We start from the raw sequence: 20,509 nt of genomic DNA, 5'->3' as shown, positions 1-20,509 counted from the left end.
AATTTCTAAGTAATTAGACCTTTATTCATTACTATCAACTTAACAATTGTCTTGGATAGAGTCCTCTCTCATAATTTCTCTTAATTTTTTTGTTCGCTCAGGCAGAGTTTTCCTTTATATTTTCTCCAATTTCTTTGTTCACTCAAGCAGTCTTTGATGTGAGCATGACCAAACCAAGAGACATCCCAAAAATATAAATAGAGTTGGGAGGGAAATAACCTGCAATTTGGGAGAATCTCACAGAAAATAAAGAACTTGTGAGCTAGTGGCAGCTTGCAAGAATGTTGCTCGCATGTATAAGGTAGCATGAGAAAGGGGTATTGCGCACACAGGGCACGTTCATACAGGCCAGCGCACACTACGCGCATGCATGCAGGCTAGCACACATGCGCATCTACGCACGCAACAACCACATGAAGAAGAGTCCTAATGCTTGTGGGAACCCGCATGATGCGATGATGCGGGAGGGTATAGGGCTGATCGAATAAACTCTTATAAACTTCACCAATGCATGCAATATAGAAACTTAACCACCTAAATAACCCCTCCCTCTACTTGAATCTACAATCAAAATATGGTATGTAAAAACAAGAAATAGGAAAATAAAAACGAGAAAAAGAAAAATACCACTGACTGACCCGATAAATTGATCCCAACTCTTCAGCTCCACAAGACTTCAAAAAGGTCACTACCTTTGAAGAACTGAAGATGCTAAAAGAAATTAGCAAAACTAATTCTTGAAGAAAGTAAAAGCTTCAATTTTATTCTTCTCAAATGTAACTTTATAGCCTATGGGCAAACCTTTATATAGACTTTGGGATAGTTTCAATTGAATACAAATGCCTGAAAAATAATAAAATAAATACAAGATAAATTTTTTATCTCAATCTATAATTCAAAATAATAATTAAATAATTTTAATGGATAGATTTATATTAAGATAATAATAAATAAAAAATAATAAAATAATTACAACAATTATTGCATGTGATTTTAGATAAAATCATATAAGCAATTTAAAGAAACAAGGTTGGAAATTCGGATAAGCTTGCTGCAATTTTAAGCCACACATGTGACATGTGCGGCTGACATAAATGGCATGCATAAACAAAAAAAGGAAAATAAAAATTAAAAAAAGAAAGATGCCACGAATTTACTCGATAAGTCGATCCCAACTCCTCAGCTTTACAAGACTTCAGAAAGCTCCCTAACTTTCAAGAACTTGAAGATGCTAAAAGAAATTAGCAAATCTAATTCTTGAAGAAAGCAAAAACTTTAATTTTATTATTCTCGAATGTATGTTTACAACCTATAGGTAAAAACTTTTATATAAGCTTTTTCTGAAATAGTTATAAACAAATACAAACACTTGAAAGATAAAATTCTATCCTAAAAGAAATAATAAAATATTAATCTATCCCAATCTAAAATTTAAATCAATAATTAAATAATCTTAAAGGATAGATTTTATATTAAAATATTAATAAGAATAATATTTAAAAAAAGTAAGAAATTATCCCATGTGTTTTTCATGAAAAACACATAGGGAATTGAAGAGGGAAAGTCCAAAAAGTACACAAGGTGCGAGCTTGCCAAACCAGGCACGCGGGTTAGCCCGTGGAATATGCGCGAGTTATAGGGAGTGGGCGCGCGGTTTGCTCCGGATAAGGCATGCGGGTTGCATACATGGACTGTTCCTTCTAGGTCATTCGGTTCGTTGTACAGGTTGGCATGTTCGCACACACACAGATCGTATGTCCTCGCCGTGCTTGGCGTGCTGTTGGGCTATCGAAACGAACTGGACGCTGACGTGCGCCTGGTTTGCTGCATTGTGACATCCCGTTACCTAATGGATAAAGGAGTTCAATAACAGAATAAATATGAGTGCAAAATAAATTATGCAACAGAAGAAAATCATCAATTACAAAATATTTGATGTTCAAATACACTTGAGGCCAAGAAGATGAATGACAAAAATATACACAATATTATTCGAGCCACTTTTCTCATTACATAAAGAATAGTTATCAGAGTATAGTTATCCAAATGCAATGAAAAATCCATTATAGATCCATGAATGGATAAACCAAGCTTCAAGGGGCAGCTCAGGAGGTAATTTCTCACTATCATCATTGTCTAGGGGGAAATGTATTGGGATACTCAATAAGAAAAATAGTATTCAAACTACACTACTAAAGTTTTAAAAGTTATTTATTTCAAAATCATGTCATTAGAAACAAGTGACTTATCTCTTGGACTTGTCGTAGAATATATTCATTTGAAATATTTACAAAACATTTACTTTTTTTTTTAAACTAAATCAGAAACATCCGGCTTCAAGTTACAATTAAAAGAAGTAAAGACAAAGTAGTGCACAACAAAAGAGTCAATGCTACAGTAGGGTAATATAATAGAAACTAGTTAAACAAACTAAACATGACATGACATGTCAGAACAGTGAGCAACATAATGAAAACCAGTTGAATTAACTAAAAAGCATGACAATGTCATGATAGAATCATGAGAAACATATTCTATTCAAGGAAACTATCAAAACATGAGAAATCAATAAATTATTCTAGCTATATCATCAAATGGTTTTAATTCATTTACGGCTTTTAGAGATATACGCATGGAATTGTTTTAACTTATATCAACAGAGGGTAGAAGAGATCCCCGACTACCACGGTGAATGGAAAACAGTTCAATTCGATATATAGTATAACAGTTGAAAACTAATAATCACGGTCGTATTTCGCCACTGTGGTCCCTACAATTAGTCACAATTCCACTCTTATTAGAGGAAATGCTAATACCATTCACAGGGAATGGTTCACCAACAGTCAATAGTAGTCAATTTGGTAATCCCTCAGTGATAACAGTCAAATGAATTTTCAATCTTTCCACTTTTCTTATCAATTCAAATAATCATTTATCTTTATCGTCTCGACTCGATGGGGGTCCACAATCTAATCTTGACCCAATAAAGAACCATATACCCAGATTAGACCATCAGGTTACCCTCCAAGTTAAGGCCCCAAATGAGTAACCCTCTAAACCATTGCTTCTGAAGCGAAGTTGAGGGTCTAACCTATACACATGGCATATTATATAAAACAATCTCAATAGGGAATTCATGTCTATACACTATACGAAAGTAAGAATTCTAAAATCATGTGATTTACAATCTTTAGCATACATTACCAATTCATGCAAGAATAACAACCAAGAATTCATACATTTTGTCATTCCTTAAATGTTCTCTTTATCTAGAAAATATATTCAAAAGAGTACATAAAAATACTAAGATCCCTTACCAAAGTTCAAGCTTTTGGTTTTCCCACAACAAGATTGTTTATATATTTTGAAGGAGATGAAAAGGTCGTTTGACAACCATGGGTTTTAGAAGAGATTTTTGAAAGTTTAAGGTAAAGAGAATCAAAGAATGAGTTGTTAGAAATTTTAGTGAAGAAACAAAATCAAGAAAAGGAGGCTTACCGTGCATATGGGAAAGTTTTCTTGATTTTCTTTGGCTTTGTCTCTTTCTACTCTCTCTCTCAAGTGGAAAGGAAGGAGGAAATATAAAAAATGGGAGAAGAGAGGTGGAAGAGTGATTTAAATAGGCCAACAAGGGGCCTCGCATGCGCACAATGTGGCAGCTTCATGGCGGCCAGCTCGGCGAACAATGCATGAACGCAACACACAGGATGAGTCTGTTCGTGAGGCATATAGGTGGCTGTATATAGGCGGCTGACAGATGCGACGGGCTGCTATGCTGGGTGGCTATAGGTGGGTGCGTGGCTAACACGATTGATGAGACGCCCATGTGGGCTGCAACAGGTGGGTTGGTGACGAGTGGCAGCCACATGGTTAGGTGACAGAATAGACGAGACAGCTTTTGTGTTCGCAAGCATGCTGTAGGTGCATGACTGAGGTGCGGTAGGTGACGGGATAGTGATGGGACAACTGTTGTGCGTGCAGGTGCATAGGCAAGCAGTCATACAGGTGCGCAAGCGTGTTCGTAGATAGTCTTTCCATGAAGCTTGCTCGCGAGTTTTCTCCCTCTTCTTCTTTTTTTTGTACTTGTTTAATAGTTTCCAAAAATTTAGAAAAAGTTAAATTACTTTTATAATCATTTGAATATCAATGTAGAATTTAAACAAAACAAAGTAACATTGTAATTTAAACATTAAATTAAAATTTGAACATAAATAAACATCATGCTCGAAAATAAAGTAGTTTTAAGGGTGTCACATCCGCCCCTTACAAAAATTTGGTTCTGAAAATTTGAAAAAGATTAAAATAATTTGGGATGCTTATTTTGTATTTCTTCTTCGAGTTCTCACATGGCTTCATCAGGGATGTGGTGTTGCCATAACACCTTGACCATCGAAATCCTTCTGTTTCTCAGAACTTTCTCCTCTTGATCAAAGATCTAGACAGGATACTCTGCATAGGTCATCACTAAATTAACTGGGAGTTAGTGGTATGGAATGATGTGAGAAAGATTACAGTGGTATATCCTGAGCATGGAGACATAGAAGACATCGTGTAAACCCATGAATTCAAGTGGCAAAACAACACGGTAAGCCACAAGGCCAACACATTCTAACATCTCAAAAGGTCCAACAAAATGTGGACTTAGTTTTTCTTTCTTCTCATACTGTAATTTTCCCTTATACGAAAAGACCTTGAGGAAAAAATGTTCGCCTACAGCAAATTCCAAGTCCTTCCTCTAATTGTTTGTGTAGCTCTTTTATCGACTCCGAGTGGTGATGAGATTCTTGTGGATAGTGGCGACCTTGTCTATGGTTTCTTGGATGACATCCGTTCCCTAAAGATGTCTGTTCTCAATTTCATTCCAACAAGTAGGTGATCGACATGGCCTACCATAGAGAGCTTCATATGGAGTCATACCAATACTGAAGTGATAACTGTTATTGTAAGCAAATTTTGCTACAGGTAGATGTTGGTCCCAACTATTGCCAAAATCCAGTACATAGGCTTGTAGCATATTCTCCAGCGTCTAAATGAATCGTTCAGATTGGCTATCAGTTTATGGATGATACGTAGTGTTAAAGTAAAGACTACAGCCTAGAGCTTCTTGGAAGCTTTTTAAAAAACTAGAAGTAAAACAAGGATCCCTGTCGGACACAATGGGAAGTTGAAACACAACAGAGCCTAACAATCTCCTCAAGGTACAAATGAGCTAACTATTGACTACAAGAAAGTGAGCTGATCTAGTCAGTCTGTCGATAATAACCCAAATAGCATTGCGAGATGAACTAGTCCTAGGCAATCTTGTGACAAAGTCCATAATCACATGCTCCCATTTCCATTCCAGGATAGGGAGACACTGTAGAAGACTACTAGGTCTCTAATAATGTGCCTTGACATGTTGGTAAGTGAGATATCTAGAGATAAAGTCGACTATATCCTTCTTCATACCTGGCCACCAAAATTGCTGTTGCAAATCCCAATACATCTTCGTTCTTCCTAAGTGTATAGACAACCTAGATGCATGGGCTTCTTTCAGAATGTCCAACCTAACTTCGGGGTCATTAGGCACCCATACTCAAATCTCGGAATCAGAAGAGCCCATCGTTGGTCATCCTAAAGTCACGAGGTTCCTCTGACCTAAACTCGTCTATTTTCTTCAAAATCTCGGGATCTGTAGACTGGGATTCCCAAATTCTCATGAAGAGAGTGAGCTGGATTTGAATTTTGGCGAGGTATACGCCTTTGCCATAATGATTTAAGTGGAGGTTCTGAATTGTCTCAAGTATCCTCCAACGAGAAACCACCATCTATGTCAATAGGGCTCAGTCCTTCCTGCTAAAAGCATTTACAACTACATTACCCCCTACCTGGGTGGTATAGGATCCTGCAGTCATAATCCTTCAGGAGGTTCATCCAATGTCTATTTCTCATGTTCAATTCTTTATGAGAAAATAATTACTTTAAACCCTTATTATTGATATAAATCTCAAAAGTCTGACCGTATAGGTAGTGATGTCATATCTTAAAGACAAAGACTATGACGACAAGCTCAAGGTCGTGAGTGGTATAGTTTCGTTCATGCGGTTTCAACTGCCTGAAATCATAAGTGATTATTCGACCATGTTGCATGAGCACACATCCAATACCAACATATGATGCATCACAATACACCTGAAACTGACCAGTATTGTCAGGAAGAATCAATACCGGAGCAATGGGAAGTCGACGCTTGAGTTCGATAAAACTTTCATCACAATTGTGGTCCTAGTAGAAAACAACATTCTTTCTAGTGAGACGAGTTAAAAGGGCGGCAATGCGTAAAAAACCTTCGATGAAGTGATGATAATATCCTGTAAAACCCAAAAAGCTATGGACCTTAGTGACTTTGGTTGGTTGACTACAATTTATCACTATCTCGACCTTTAAGGGATCCACAAAAACAACATCACCATAAATGATACAAACAAGGTTCAAAACACTCAAGATACTCAAAAAACATCAAAAGGTGACTTGAAGCAAATTTCAAATGACGTAAACACAAATAGAGTTCCAAACGTAGAAAATTTTAGCAGACTAGTAATAAGATCAAAGACAAAAAAGTTTAAAGAGTTGCTTTAAATTTTCACTCAAAAACATGTGGATGATGGGCTTGCCAATTATGGAAAGTTCAAATATGAACTTTTTGAATAGCTCAAATTCGTAACTTTAATTGGGTTTAAATGATTTGGGATAATTTGGTATTGTTTAAGTCTTATTAATAATGGGTGAATAAACTTTGTGTATGGCCTGGATTAATTGAGTTGTTTGAAATATTTTGGATTGTTTTATTTTAGTTTGAGTTAATTAAGCCCATATAGTCAAGTGTAACTCATTTGGGTTTAAGTATTGTATTAGTGTTATTACAAGAATGAGCTCATAACTATATGGTGTCACAAACAATTAGTGGTATTGGTTAAGAAGATTGGAGTTACATAACAATTACATACCTATAATTAGCCTGTTTATTGTTGAAGTTACAAATATAATTATCACGTAATTAGCCTAACTATTGTGGGAGTTACAATTGTATTTATTGTGTTGTAACTTATCATTGATTTATTTGGCTATAAATACCAAAGGAACTTTTCTTTGTGGACATCAAGAGTGGTAATCAAATATTTCAGGATTGAGTTAAGAGTGTTTTGATTCTCTTTTCACTTTATGCACAAGGTGTTGATTTGGAATACAATTGTTATCACTTGTATTCAATTTTGATTTCCTATTTCAATTGTTCTTGGTGCTTGTTTAAATTGAGTTCAAGGGATATCATTTATCTTTTTTGGATTCTATTTAACTTTTACCATTTGGGTGATTGAACAAATTTGCTTCGTTTTTACTTGAGATCTAAATTCTATTCTAAACCAATTGATGAGTTCTAAGATTCAAGCAAAGGTCTTGGGGTTCCGCATCATTTGGTATCAGAGCCAAGTTCACCAAGAAAATTAGTCTATCCTCATTTTGTTGTCTTTATTTTCATTATTTGTTACTATAAAAAAAAGGCAAATTTGCATTCAGTAAAAAAAAAAAAGATTAGTCTAATTTGCTTAATTGTGCAAAACATACTTTAATCAATTCTACCTTGTGTAATTGAAACACCTACTGTTATTTCCCTTTTATTTATCTCATATAACATTCAAATACATTTAAAATTTAAAAGGAAAACTCGTTTCAAGGCTGTTTGTTTGGTTGAGATTGTTTGTGTAAGTTTTGGGGCAGTTTAGAAACGACTCACCTCATTGAGTTTGTTTTCATCCAAAACTGTTTGTTTCACTTAATTTGAGTGCTTTGGGTGATAATGTGTGATTCTATTAGAGACTTATAAGTCTCGTGCATTAAATTTCAAATTCACCATTTTTTTTCTTGCATATTTAGTTTTCATTTAATATTTCTTTTCATTTGCTTCTTATTACATCTTGAGGTAATAATATTGATTCATTGTTGCCTGATTAATATAAAAATCATCATACACTTATTTCTATATCAAGTGTGTGCTCTTCATTATTTAGAATGTTCTAGTTTGCTTCTAGAGTTGAATGCATGTATCTTGTTTTTTCAGAAATTTTTTGTTATCTCTAATTAAAATTGAGTACATAATGATAATTAATTGTTGTTTGAATTGACTCTTTTGTATAAAGTTATAAAAGATTGCTTGAGTGGTAAAAAACAAGAGAATGTGAGCTCAAAAGAGGGTAAAAATCAAAATTGAGTGAAACACGAGTGCCCAGACTACGAGAGTAAACACGTGAGGGAGTGATTTGTGAGGTTGCAATCTATTTTGTTTGTCATTAAAATTTCATATTTGAAGATGGAGCCACAAGGGAGTGAAAGAACATTAAAAGATTAAGAATTCATTCTCAAAGTAATGCAACAACAATTTGAGAGGATTTAACTAGCTATTGGCAACATGAATGAGAAACTTGAGAAATAATAAAGTGAGTTAAATTCCATGAAAGGGGAAGCTTCCCAAACCAATCCAAGGGCAAGAAGACTTCCAACACCACCTTTTGATGAGGAAGTGGATGAAGAATTTGATGACCAAGCTACTTTGGTCAATGAATGTCGAAATTATAGTAGGGATCGAAATGATCTTGATAAAAATATTGGGAGCATCAAAATGAAAATTCCATCGTTTCTAGGCAAGAATGATCCGAATGCTTATCTTGAATGGGAGCGCAAGGTGGAGCTTATTTTTGAGTGTCACAATTATTCGAAGGAGAAAAAGATAAAGCTTGCGGCCGTGGAGTTTGGAGAGTATGCCGTTATGTGGTGGGATCAACTCATCACAAGTAAAAGGAGAAATGGAGAGACTTATTTCCACTTGGGCCGAAATGAAGGTTATCATGAGAAGGCGTTTTGTTCCTACTCACTACTATAGGGACTTACATCAAAAATTGCAAGTCCTTATACAAGGGAACAAGAGTGTAGAAGACTACTACAAAGAGATGGAGATAGCCATGATAAAAGCTGATATTGAAGAGGGTAGGGAAGCTACTATGGCAAGGTTCTTAAATGGCCTTAACAAAGACATAGCCAACATTGTAGAGATTCAACATTATGTGGAGATTGATGATATGGTGTACATGGCTATAAAGATTGAAAGACAATTAAAGTGAATAGGGAACACAAGGCAAGCCAATACTTATTCGACCCAAAATTCTAATTGGAGGCCGAATTGGAGGGGAGATAACAAGGCTGTCCAATTCAAAAGAGATGACAAAACAAAGCCAAAAGATGCTAATGATAATAAAAACAAAGGTATTTTTAACTCCCAAACTCCTAGGAATAGAGATATCAAATGTTTTAGATGCTTGGGTTTTGGTCATATTGCATCTCAATGCCCAAATAAAAGGATAATGATGATGCGTGGTAATAGTGTTAAAACGCATGATGAGAGTGATGTGGATGATGAAATGCCTGCTTTTGAGGATTGTAGTGATGGGAAAACGCCTATGAAAGGTAGATTGTTAGTTTATAGGCGGGCGTGCTTTGAATATGCAAGTAAGGAATGATAATGAGGGGGTTAAGTTGCAAAGAGAGAACATTTTTCATTCTAGATGTCTAGTGAATGGAAAATTGTGTAGCATGATTATTGATGGGGGTAGTTATGTAAATGTGGCTAGTACCTCGTTTGTTGATAAACTGCCTTTGGAAATTATAAAACATTTTAAACCTTATAAACTGCAATGACTTAACAACAGTGGGGAGGTGAGAGTTAATAAGCAAGTGATGGTGCCTTTTACTATTGGAAAGTATAGTGATGAGATGACAAGTGATGTAGTTCCTATGCAAGCTAGTCATATTTTGTTGGGTAGACCATGGCAATGGGATAGGAGAGCGATGCATGATGGGTATCTCAATAGGTACATGGTAGAAAAAGAGGGCAAAAAGTATATTTTTCTTTCTTTAACCCCCTAAACAAGTTTTTAAAGACCAAATGCAACTTGAAAAGTCCCATGATGAATTCGCACAAAGAGAGGCTGAGAGAAAAAGAAAAGAAAAAGAAAAAAAGAAAAGAAAAGAGAGTGAGAGAAAATTAGAGGAGAAAAATGAAGATCAAAAGGAAAAAAAGAGAGATGTGCATTCGACCATAGAAAAGAATGAGAGAAAGAAAATAAGCTTTTATGCTAAAATGAAAGATGTGAGAAAAACTTTATTTTCTAACAAGCCAATGATTGTACTCATGTACAAGGAAGCTTGTTTCTCAACTAACAAACTTGACCATTCTTTACCAAGTATTGTGGTTGAAGTTTTGCAGGAATTTAACGATGTCTTTCCCGATGATCTACCTCAATATTTACCATCTTTGAGAGAGATTGAGCATCAAATTAACTTCATTCCCGGGGCTGCCATGCCAAATAGACCAGCCTATAGGAACAATCCTGAGGAGACCAAAGAGCTTCAAAGGTAAGAGGAGGAGCTCTTACAAAAGGGGCACATTCGAGAAAGTTTAAGCCCATGCGCTGTGTCCGTCTTATTAGTACCCAAAAAAGATGGTAGTTGGCATATGTGTGTTGATTGTAGAGCCATCAACAAAATAATGGCAAAATATCGACACCCAATACCTCGACTTGATGATATGTTAGATGAGTTGCATGGTGCTTGTGTATTTTCTAAAATTGATCTTAAAATTGATTATCATCAAATAAGAATGAAACCAGGAGATGAATGAAAAACTGCTTTTAAAACAACACAAGGGTTATATGAGTGGTTGGTTATGCCATTTGACTTAACTAGTGCGCCAAGTACTTTAATTCGTTTAATGAATCATGTTTTACGTGAATTTATTGAAAAGTTTGTGGTTGTCTACTTCGATGACATTCTTGTGTATAGCAAATCTATTGATTAAGCATGTCATGCATTTGAGGCAAGTGTTTGACACATTGCGCAAATTTCAACTATATGCTAACATAAAGAAATGTACATTTTGTATTGATCGCATCATTTTCTTAGGATATGTCTTGAGTGCAAAAGGAATCGAGATGGATAGTGAAAATGTAAAGGCTATTCAAGAGTGGCCGACACCTAAAAGTATAAGTGAGGTTCGTAGTTTTCATAGTTTAGCAAATTTCTATAAGAGATTTGTAAAAGATTTTAGCACCGTTGCTGCCCCTTTAATTGAAATCATAAAAAAAGATAAGGGGTTTGTTTGGGGAAAAGAACAAGAACATGCGTTTTCCTTATTGAAAGAAAAGTTATGTAATGCACTTTTATTAAAATTGTCTAATTTTGATTCAACTTTTGAAATTAAATGTGATGCATCTGGGCTTGGGATAGGTGTTGTTCTTATGCAGGATAAAAGACCCATTGCTTACTTCAGTGAGAAGCTCAATGGTGCACATTTGAATTATTCCACCTATGCCAAAAAATTTTATACTTTGGTAAGAGCATTAGAGACATGACAGCATTATTTGTTACTAAAAGAATTTGTGATTCACACCGATCATGAATTTTTGAGGCATTTGAAATGGTAAGGCAAACTTAATAAACGACATGCAAAATAGGTGGAATTCATAGAATCGTTCCCATATGTGATCCAATATAAGCAAGGAAAAGAAAATGTGGTAGCTGATGCGCTTTCAAGAAGGTATAGTCTTATCTCTACTCTTTCTACAAAGTTGTTGGGATTTGAGCATTTCAAAGAATTGTATGTGCATGATAGTGATTTTTCAAATGTTTATGTGGCTTGTGAACATAGATCATTTCAAGACTTTTATAGACATGATGGTTTTCTATTTAAAAATAAAAAATTATGTGTGCCTAATAGTTCTATTAGGGAGTTGCTTGTTCGTGAAACAGATAGTGGTGGTTATGGGACATTTTGGGATTGATAAAACTTTGAACATTTACATGAACATTTCTTTTGGCCTAATATGCGCAAACATGTTGAGAAAATTTATGCGCAGTACATCTCATGTAGGCAAACTAAGTCTAGAGTTCAACCACATGGATTATATATGTCACTACCCATTCCTACACATCCTTAAATTGATATTTTTATGGATTTTTTGTTGGGTTTGTGTAGGACTAGAAAAGGCCGAAACTCAATATTTGTTGTTATTGATCGTTTTTTCAAAATGACACACTTAATACCATATCACAAAACAGATGATGCCACACACAGTGGATTTATTTTTCCGCGAAATTGTTAGAATGCATGGCATTTCTAAAACCATTGTGTCCGATAGGGATGTTAAGTTTTTAAGCCGCTTTTGGTGAGTTTTGTGGTCCAAACTTGGGATCAAACTTTTATTTTTTACTTCTTCACATCCACAAATAGATGATCAAACTGAAGTAATAAATAGAACACTTGGTACATTATTATGTGCTTTAATTGGAAGGAATGTTAAAACTTGGGAAGATATGCTACAATTTGTTGAATTTACTTATAATCGGAGTATACATTCTTCTACTGGGTTTTCTCCTTTTTAAATTGTGTATGGTTTTAATCCCTTAACTCCACTTGATTTGTTGCCTATTCCTATAAGTGACATTTCTAATTTGGATGGACATAAGCAAGCAAAAATGGTTAAAGCAATTCATGAAAAAATAAGGTAGAACATTAAAAAGAAAAATGAACAAGTAGTATCCCATGTCAATAAAGGAAGGATTAGGTGTGGGTTCATTTGTGCAAGGAACGATTTCCATCAAAACAAAGATCTAAGTTGGATGCTCGTGGGGATGATCCATTTCAAATCATACCCAAAATCAATGAAAATGCCTACAAAGTGGACCTACCAGGTGAGTATAGTGTTTCGGCTTACATTTAACACATCTGATTTATCTTCTTTTGATATTGATGCAGGAATTGATTCGAGAACAAATCCTTTTGAGGGGAGGGGAAATGATGTAAACAAGGAAAAAAATACTCAAGATATTTAAAGAGTATCAAAATGTGACTTGGAACAAATTTCAAATGACGAAAACACAAATAGAGTTCTAAACCTGAAAATTTCAACGGACCAGTAACAAGATTAAAGGCAAAGAAGCTTAAAGTCACTCTTGGAGAAGATTGATGCACCCTGTAATTGGTTGAACAGGTCATCAATATGGGGCAAATGATACTTGTTTTTGATTATCACCTAGTTGAGCTCCCTGTAATCAATATAAAACCCGAGAGTTCCATCATTTTTCTTGACAAATAAGACTGGATCACCCCATAGAGAATGACTTAGTCTGATAAACCTTTTTTTCTCTCAGTGCTACAAGCTGGCATCGCAAATCCCAAAGTTCAGTTTGGTCCATCTGATAAGTGGCCTTGGAAATAGGTTGTCCCTTAAACTAGGTCGATGGAGAACTCAATCTTCCATTTGGGTGGCAGACTTGGAAGCTCTTTAAGAAAAATATATGATGCCATAAATGATAGGGATTTTCTGTATTGAATTTTTAGGATCCATACGCCTAAGCATCAAAGACATTAGAAAAACATGCAATTTATATCTTAAGAATCTTTGTCATGTATTTCACTAAAATGTTAAACATACTTGATTTAAAATATTTAATTTCATTTACAAAATAAATGTTTAAATTAACAAAATTTTCTTTTTAACTAGGTATTAGGGTTTTTCCTTTTCAGGGGGATGGACGGTTACAGTTTTATCACCACAATTAATTATGGCATGATAGGCCTCTAGCCAATCTATGCTTAAATAATGTCCAAACCAGGAAAATCTAGGAGTATAAGATCTACAGTAAATTCTCTTTCTGAAACCTTCACTTTATAAGCTTTATATACTACATGGGCTTCTAAAAGTCCTCTAGATGGTGTTTCCACAATCAATTATTATCCTAAAGGTTTACTCTCAACTGTTAAATTCCTAACAAATTTATAAAATGCAAAAGAGTGGGTGCCACTAGTATCAATTAAAACATGAGCAATGAAATTATGAATAGAAAGTATATCGTGGATGATAGCCAACATCACCACGGCACCAGACTCTTCCTCTGATAACGGGTCTAGCAGCATCCCTAGGCTTTTGGGAACAATCTTTCACGAAATATAGAGTACTCCCGCACTTGTAGTAGGCATTATTTAGTTTGTAGCATGGTCAGTTACCATGGTCTCTACCACAGTGCTGACATACTTGAGTAGATGGATTACCAATAAGTGGAGTTGGGCAGCAACTGCAGTAGGGAGCGTTCTAGGTCGCTTATCAACTCGCCTTGTCATTCTGCTTCATCTTCTATTGATGTTGGATTCAGACATTATGGATGTGCTAGTAATGGACAACACAGAGTTCTTTCGCCAATTTGGCATGCTCAAGGGCTCGACATAGGTGTTTGGTCTCATCATGGCCACTCGATTGAAGATGTTGGCTCTTAGACCCTTGAGAAACTTTCGGGCTTTCTTGCTCTTTGTAGCAATAATCCCTGGGGCAAATGTAGACAACTGAATAAATGTAGAAGCATACTTGCTCACTGTCATACTTCTCTGGTGCAAGTCCTGAGATTCTTCTTTTTTCTTCTCTTAGACGTAGACTAGAAATAAGCTCATGAGAAACACATCAATAAAATGGTCCCAAGTGGTTGGTGTGGGTAGGGTATCCTTCTTAAGACGCCACCAGCGCTTGACTTTTCTCGTAAAAATAACAGCAACAAGGGAACCTTTTGCTCTTCAGTGAGCTTGAGAATGGAGAAATTTTTTTTCCATGTACATGATCCATGCTTCGACAACCATGGGGTCAGGTCCACCATCAAAAGTAGGAGGGTTAAATCTTTTGAACTCTGAGATATTGTGGGAGATAGCACGACCATTAGGACAATGGTCATTCGAAGGAAGTGGCTGGCTGGCATTATGGGCAAAGTTCTAACCCACAGCGGTCAAACCTTGAATTGCCTGAAAAAACTTAGTGACCTCTACTCGGGTTGGAGCATCATGGGCATTGGGTCTTTCTACAGAAGGTCTCTCCCAAGTCATAATTTCCTACAAAATGGAGATGAAGGTTTAGAAACAAAGTAGTTCCCTAGGGTGCAAAGATTATTTCCACTTCTAAGAAATTTCTAGTTTTCTAAACCTAAACCCTAAACATAAGTGTAAGCTAGCCTTCTGGGCAATGCGGCGGAGTTGCTGGGTTTTGCCTGTGAGCAGACCTTGCAATGCACATGTGCATGTCGCGTGCATGTGGGCTGCGCACGCTTGATTCCCGTGGGCCATCTTCCTTAGGTGAGGGCTTTCTTACAATTTTTCAAGCACATTAATCTTATTTGGGCCTTAAGTTTTTCGGCTTGAATAAACTTGGCTCATCTTTTAGAATAATCTCAATTAACAAAGTAGTTAAGGATGAAATTGTTTTTCAGTTCTGATCGTTCCCGTTTAGAAAACTTGAACTTACTTTTTTGTTTGAATAAGGACCTGCCAGATTCCTGCTTGATGCAAATTGACATCCTTGACACTAAATTTCGACTATACAATATCATATCACAATCTTAACACAAAATCCATAAAGATGTCTTCCCATGGGGCTATAGGTACAAGTAATAAAGTATATAGGGCATGACGCAACACTTGAGATGTACTTCCTGACAAGCAATAAACTAGCCACCACATATGCATATGACATTTCTCTTCATGTTGGACCAATATAAGTGTTCTTGTAATATATCTAAAGTTTTGGCTACCCCGAAATGTCTCATAAGTCGCCCACTACATGTTTTTCGTATTAACAATTCTCTAATTGAACAACTTGGTACATATAACTGATTTTTCCTTAGAAGGAACCCATCGCCCATCTGGTTTTTCTGGAACACGTAATGCTTACAAGCTTAGTAAATAGAGGAAAAATATTTATCATCGATGTACATCTCCTTTATATGTTCAAAACCTAAAAACTTGGTACTTAAGGTGGAGAATAAAATGTATCTTCGAGATAACGTATCAGCGATGATAATATCTTTCCCTTGCTTATATTTGATCACATAGGGGAATATTTTTATGAATTCCACTCACTTACTATGTCTACGGTTGAGCTTACCTTGGCCCTTTAAGGGTTTAAGGGACTCGTGATTGATGTGAATCAAAAGTTCCTTCAGTAACAGATAGTGTTGGCATACCTCCAAGGACCTGACCAAGGCATATAACCCCTTATCATAGGTTGAGTAGTTAAGTGGTACGCCACTAGCTTTTCACTTAAGTAGGCTATTGGATTTCCTTGCTCAACACAGCTCCTATACTTATTCCTGAAGCGTCACATTTAAGTTCAAATGTTTTATTAAAATAAGATGAAACAAGTATAGGACCAAAGCATAATTTCTCCTTTAACAAGGTAAAGGTGGATTCTTGTTTATCAATCCATATGAATTTGACATCTTCATTTACCAATTCATTTAAGGGTGTCGCAATGGAGCTAAAGTCTTTGACAAACCGCGATAAAAGCTAGCTAACCCATAGAAGCTTCTCACCTCACTCGCAGTTGTCAGTGTAGGCCATTCCTTAATGCATTTTACCTTTTCTTCATCAACCTCAATACGACGAACACTTACTAGGAATCCTAAGATATTAATTTATCACTACAGAATGTGCATTTCTTCACACTAGCATACAATCGTTCTTTCTGGATAACCTCGAGGACTGAACGAATATGTGGATGTGGTCGTCTAGATTCTTGTTGTAGATTAGAATATCGTCAAAATATACAACTATGAACTTTCCTAAGAATGGACGTAGAACATGGTTCATAAGTCTAATGAAGGTACTAGGGATATTCGAAAGGCTGAAAGGTATTACGAGTCATTCGTAGAGGCCATATTTGATTTTGAAGGTCGTTTTTCATTCATCTCTAGGGTTCATCCTAATTTAGTGGTACCCACTTTTGAGATCAATTTTGATGAGAATAATGGCCCCACTAAGTTCATCTAGCATGTATCTAATCAGGGAATGAAGTGCCTATATTTGACCATCATTTTGTTAACGGCCTGGTAGTCGACACGTATTCTCCACAAACCATCCTTCTTGGGTTCTAGTAGGACAGGGACAACACAATGACTCAAACTTTCACTAACATGTCCCTTTGCCAACAACTCTTTTAGTTGGTGATGGAGGTCCTTGGTTTCCTTCGAGTTACTCCTATAAGCAGGCTCGTTAAGGATGGTAGCTCTGTGGGACAAAGTTAATTTGGTGTTCAATTCGTCGCAGTGGTGGAAGTTGGTCCAAAATTTCCTCTGGTAAGATGTCCTTAAATTCCTATAGAAGGGAAACAATACCATGAGATAAGGATGGGTCAAGGTCGAACAGGTTTAAGTAAACCTCCTTATATCGCAATACCACGAGGCTTTTTTTTTTTCACAAACTACTTGTCTTACCTGTCTTCCTCTCACATAAGGCCTCTTGACTCCCCCTTTTTCCTCTCTCTAGGTATTCCTCAAAAGCCCTTTTGACTTTTACTTGATCCTTGTATACCTCTCATGGGGAGAGAGGTTTGAGGACATGGGTTAAGTCATCCTTTTGTAAAGAGTAGTGATTGGCCCGACCATGGTGTTGACTTGCCTATCAAATTGTCAACGCCTGCCAAGTATCACATGGTTGGCATGCATAGGAACAACATTATAAAATACCTCACCTTTGTATTTACTGATGGAGAAGGGTGTCATGACCTACTTGGTTACCTTAACTTCGCCACTCTTGTTCATCCACTGCAACCAGTAGAGATTAAGATGGGCAGTGCATGTTAGTCCCAATCTTTCAATGAGCCGGGTGCTTGCTTTATTGGAGCAGCTACCTCCATCGACGATCATCCTACACACTGTGTTGTTGACCAGGCACCGGATGTGGAAGATGTTCTGCCATTATTCGTGGTCCTCACCCTTGATTCGCAAGTTGAGGGCTCTGTGCATAACAAGGTTACTAATTGAGAGATCTTGCAATGTTATGAGATATCTCGACATTCCTGTAAAAAAAGGTTAGTGAAAGCAATAACTCTCCCGTACCTTCACTCGTGTTTATTTCGCAATCTCTTAATTCACAGCTTCTTCTATTGAGTTAAGCGTTCGGAATTGGAATCACTTAGATCAGATCTATAGTTTACTCCTTATGACACAATAAAGAACCCTGAGAGTTCCTGATTTTTATTGGAGCTCAGCAACAAGCACACATAAGGAATGATGTATTCCTTCTGGTTAAGCAACTAGTAACAATTAATCATTTGATCCTTATAATTGAACAAAAACATAATAAAGGATGAAACATAGATAACGAAAAATGCAATTAAAAAATTAGAAAGTGTGTAGGGATCCGATCAATTCTAATGGACATAATCGGAAGGTGTATCTTTTATACTACCCGTAATTTTCGATTACGCTCTATAACCGGTTAAGTTTCTTTATGCAAAGTTGATGCAAAATTATATAATGCAATTTGAAAATTAAACGTAAATTGTATGATGGTATGAAAGAAAAGTAAAAGTTTTCACCTGCACTTAGTTAGGTGAAATACTCTACCTTTGACTTTTCAATGAGTATGTTCTTCGATTGGGCAATAGAAAAAATCTTCGGAAATAATGTTTGAGATTACCACCCTCCAGCCACTCATCAGTCCAAATTTTGATTTTATTACCTTTCCCCAACTTCTATTGTGAGCATAGGCTGAATTGAGGCCATTGAGTTAAGTTCTTCTGCCATAAGCCTCTACCATGCGAGATAAAGAAACTACTTCTCGAGGTCATATTAAGGTCACTCCAACGAGCTCCACAATCCTCCTCCATAGCCTGTTATCCTCATTCATGTACTTCCACAACCATTTGACAAAGAGGGCATCGTTCATTTTCATCATAGATTTAATGCCAAGTCTACCCAGACAGTTAGGCATTTTAATGTCTTCCCATTTTACCAAATTGTACTTGTGTTTCCCATCATCATCCCCTAGAGGAAGCGACATTGAATTGATCCTATTATCTTAGCCACCTTTATCGGTATTGTTAGGGTAGAAAGATCATAGATGAGAAGGTTAGTCAAAGTACTTTTGATTAAGTATATCTACCACCCTTTGAAAGGAAGTTACGCTTCCACCCAACAAGCTTCCTCTCAAAGAATTCTACTATTGGCTCCCAAGAGGAGTGTTTTTATATTTAGCCCCCAAAGGTATACCCAAATACTTCATGGGGAACCTAACTGCTTTGCACCCTAGCACCCCAGCAAACAAATTAGTCTCCCCATTCCCTCCAATCCTGACCATTCCAAACTTATCAAGATTAATTTTTAAACCAAATACAGTCTGACAGCAAATGGGTACACATCTCAAATTCAGCAAGCACCTCACATCCAGTTGACAAAATATGAGTGTATCATCTGCAAAGAATAGATGAGATACCTGAACCTAATAAGTTTTTTTACCCACCATGATCCCCTTCACATGTTGAAGGTCAATAGTCCAGTTTAAAAGGTCATTTAGAGCATCCATGACAATAATAAACAATAATGGTGATAGGGGATCACCCTGTCTTAAACTTCTGGATGCACCAAATAATTTGGATGGTCCACCATTGATGAGCACTACAAACAAAGAGGTGGATATGTAATGTTTCATCCAGCCTTGCCATCTTTGCCCGAACCCTAACTTATTAAACATGTAACCCACAAAGTTCCAATGGACGTGGTCATATGCTTTCTCCATATCTAATTTACACAATAGATCGTCCTTACCCCTAACCATAAGATCATTCACAAATTCGTTAGCAAACATTACGGTATCTAGAATTTGTTTGTTTTCCACAAAGGCGTGCTGACACTCTCTAATCATCTTGCCAAGCACTCTAAACAATCTTCTTGCAAACACTTTAGCAATCAATTTATAGATGCATCCCACTAAACTTATTGGTCTAAAATCTTTAGACTCTTTGCGATTCCTTTTCTTTGGAATGAAGACAGTGAATGTGGAATTAGATATCTAACAAATTTTTCAATTCTATAGAAATCCTTAAAAACACTCATCACATCATCTTTTAGTAAATACCAAAAGGTTTGAAGGAATTTCATATTGAAACCATCAGGACTGGAAGCCTCGTTGCAATCACAAAATTTTAAGCATCCCTCCACTTCTTCTAGAGAGAATTCCTCCTCTAGCATATTAGAGCTATCTTCAGAGATTCTTTTGAACTTCAAGCCATCAAGGGTAGGCCGAACACAAGCCTCCTCATTGTAGAGCATCAATAAGTGTTGCCTAGCCACCTCCCTTAACTCCTCATTACCCAAGATCATCTTATTCCCATACCAGATTTCATCAATGAAATTACAACCTCTTTTAGGGGTGGCTAGAGCGTGAAAATACTTTGTATTACGGTCACCCTTAGCGATCCACCTCTCCTTGGATTTCTGTCTTCACGAGATTTCCTTGTTTTTCAAAGAAGAGGTCATCTGTAACTTTACATCTACCCTCTTCTCGCGCTCAACATCATTAAGCCCACCACTCTCCTCTTTTAAGTCAAGCTAATTGATCTCAACCAAAATAGAATAAGACTTAGTCGCTTCCTTTTCCCTCTCAATC

The 20,509-nt window shown here is 36.4% G+C and overlaps 1 protein-coding gene and 1 long non-coding RNA gene across 2 annotated transcripts; both read right to left on the bottom strand.

Moving 5' to 3' along the window:
• Window positions 1–1,254: 1,254 nt before the first annotated feature.
• On the bottom strand, window positions 1,255–3,988 carry LOC148266766 (uncharacterized). The gene is made up of 2 exons (XR_015817489.1): window positions 3,499–3,988; window positions 1,255–1,846 (listed from the first exon to the last, which is right to left on the bottom strand). It is a non-coding gene; the product is annotated as an uncharacterized LOC148266766 (long non-coding RNA).
• A 14,700-nt stretch (window positions 3,989–18,688) lies between these two features.
• LOC148266765 (uncharacterized) lies at window positions 18,689–20,223 on the bottom strand. Its single transcript, XM_088216058.1, has 4 exons — window positions 19,979–20,223; window positions 19,364–19,670; window positions 19,114–19,240; window positions 18,689–18,888 (listed from the first exon to the last, which is right to left on the bottom strand). Exons 1-4 carry the CDS (start codon window positions 20,221–20,223, stop codon window positions 18,689–18,691), a joined length of 879 nt encoding a protein of 292 aa, XP_088072184.1.
• Window positions 20,224–20,509: the final 286 nt, after the last annotated feature.

Source organism: Carica papaya, chromosome 3 (assembly GCF_054855325.1).
Source record: "Carica papaya isolate Zhongbai chromosome 3, ASM5485532v1, whole genome shotgun sequence".
NCBI lineage: Eukaryota > Viridiplantae > Streptophyta > Magnoliopsida > Brassicales > Caricaceae > Carica > Carica papaya.
The sequence above is the reverse complement of the archived record's forward strand: the minus strand, read 5'-3'. Positions and strand labels throughout refer to the sequence as shown.

Bases quoted from the DNA above. Each gene is read 5' to 3' on its own strand.
- LOC148266765 (XM_088216058.1), bottom strand. From the start codon at position 20,223: ATGATCTTGGGTAATGAGGAGTTAAGGGAGGTGGCTAGGCAACACTTA. The intron at 19,241-19,363 runs GTGGGTAAAAAA...ATTTGCTGTCAG, and splicing joins AACATGTGAAGGGGATCATG to ACTGTATTTGGTTTAAAAAT. The intron at 18,889-19,113 runs GTATACCTTTGG...CGCTTCCTCTAG, and splicing joins GTTCCCCATGAAGTATTTGG to GGGATGATGATGGGAAACAC.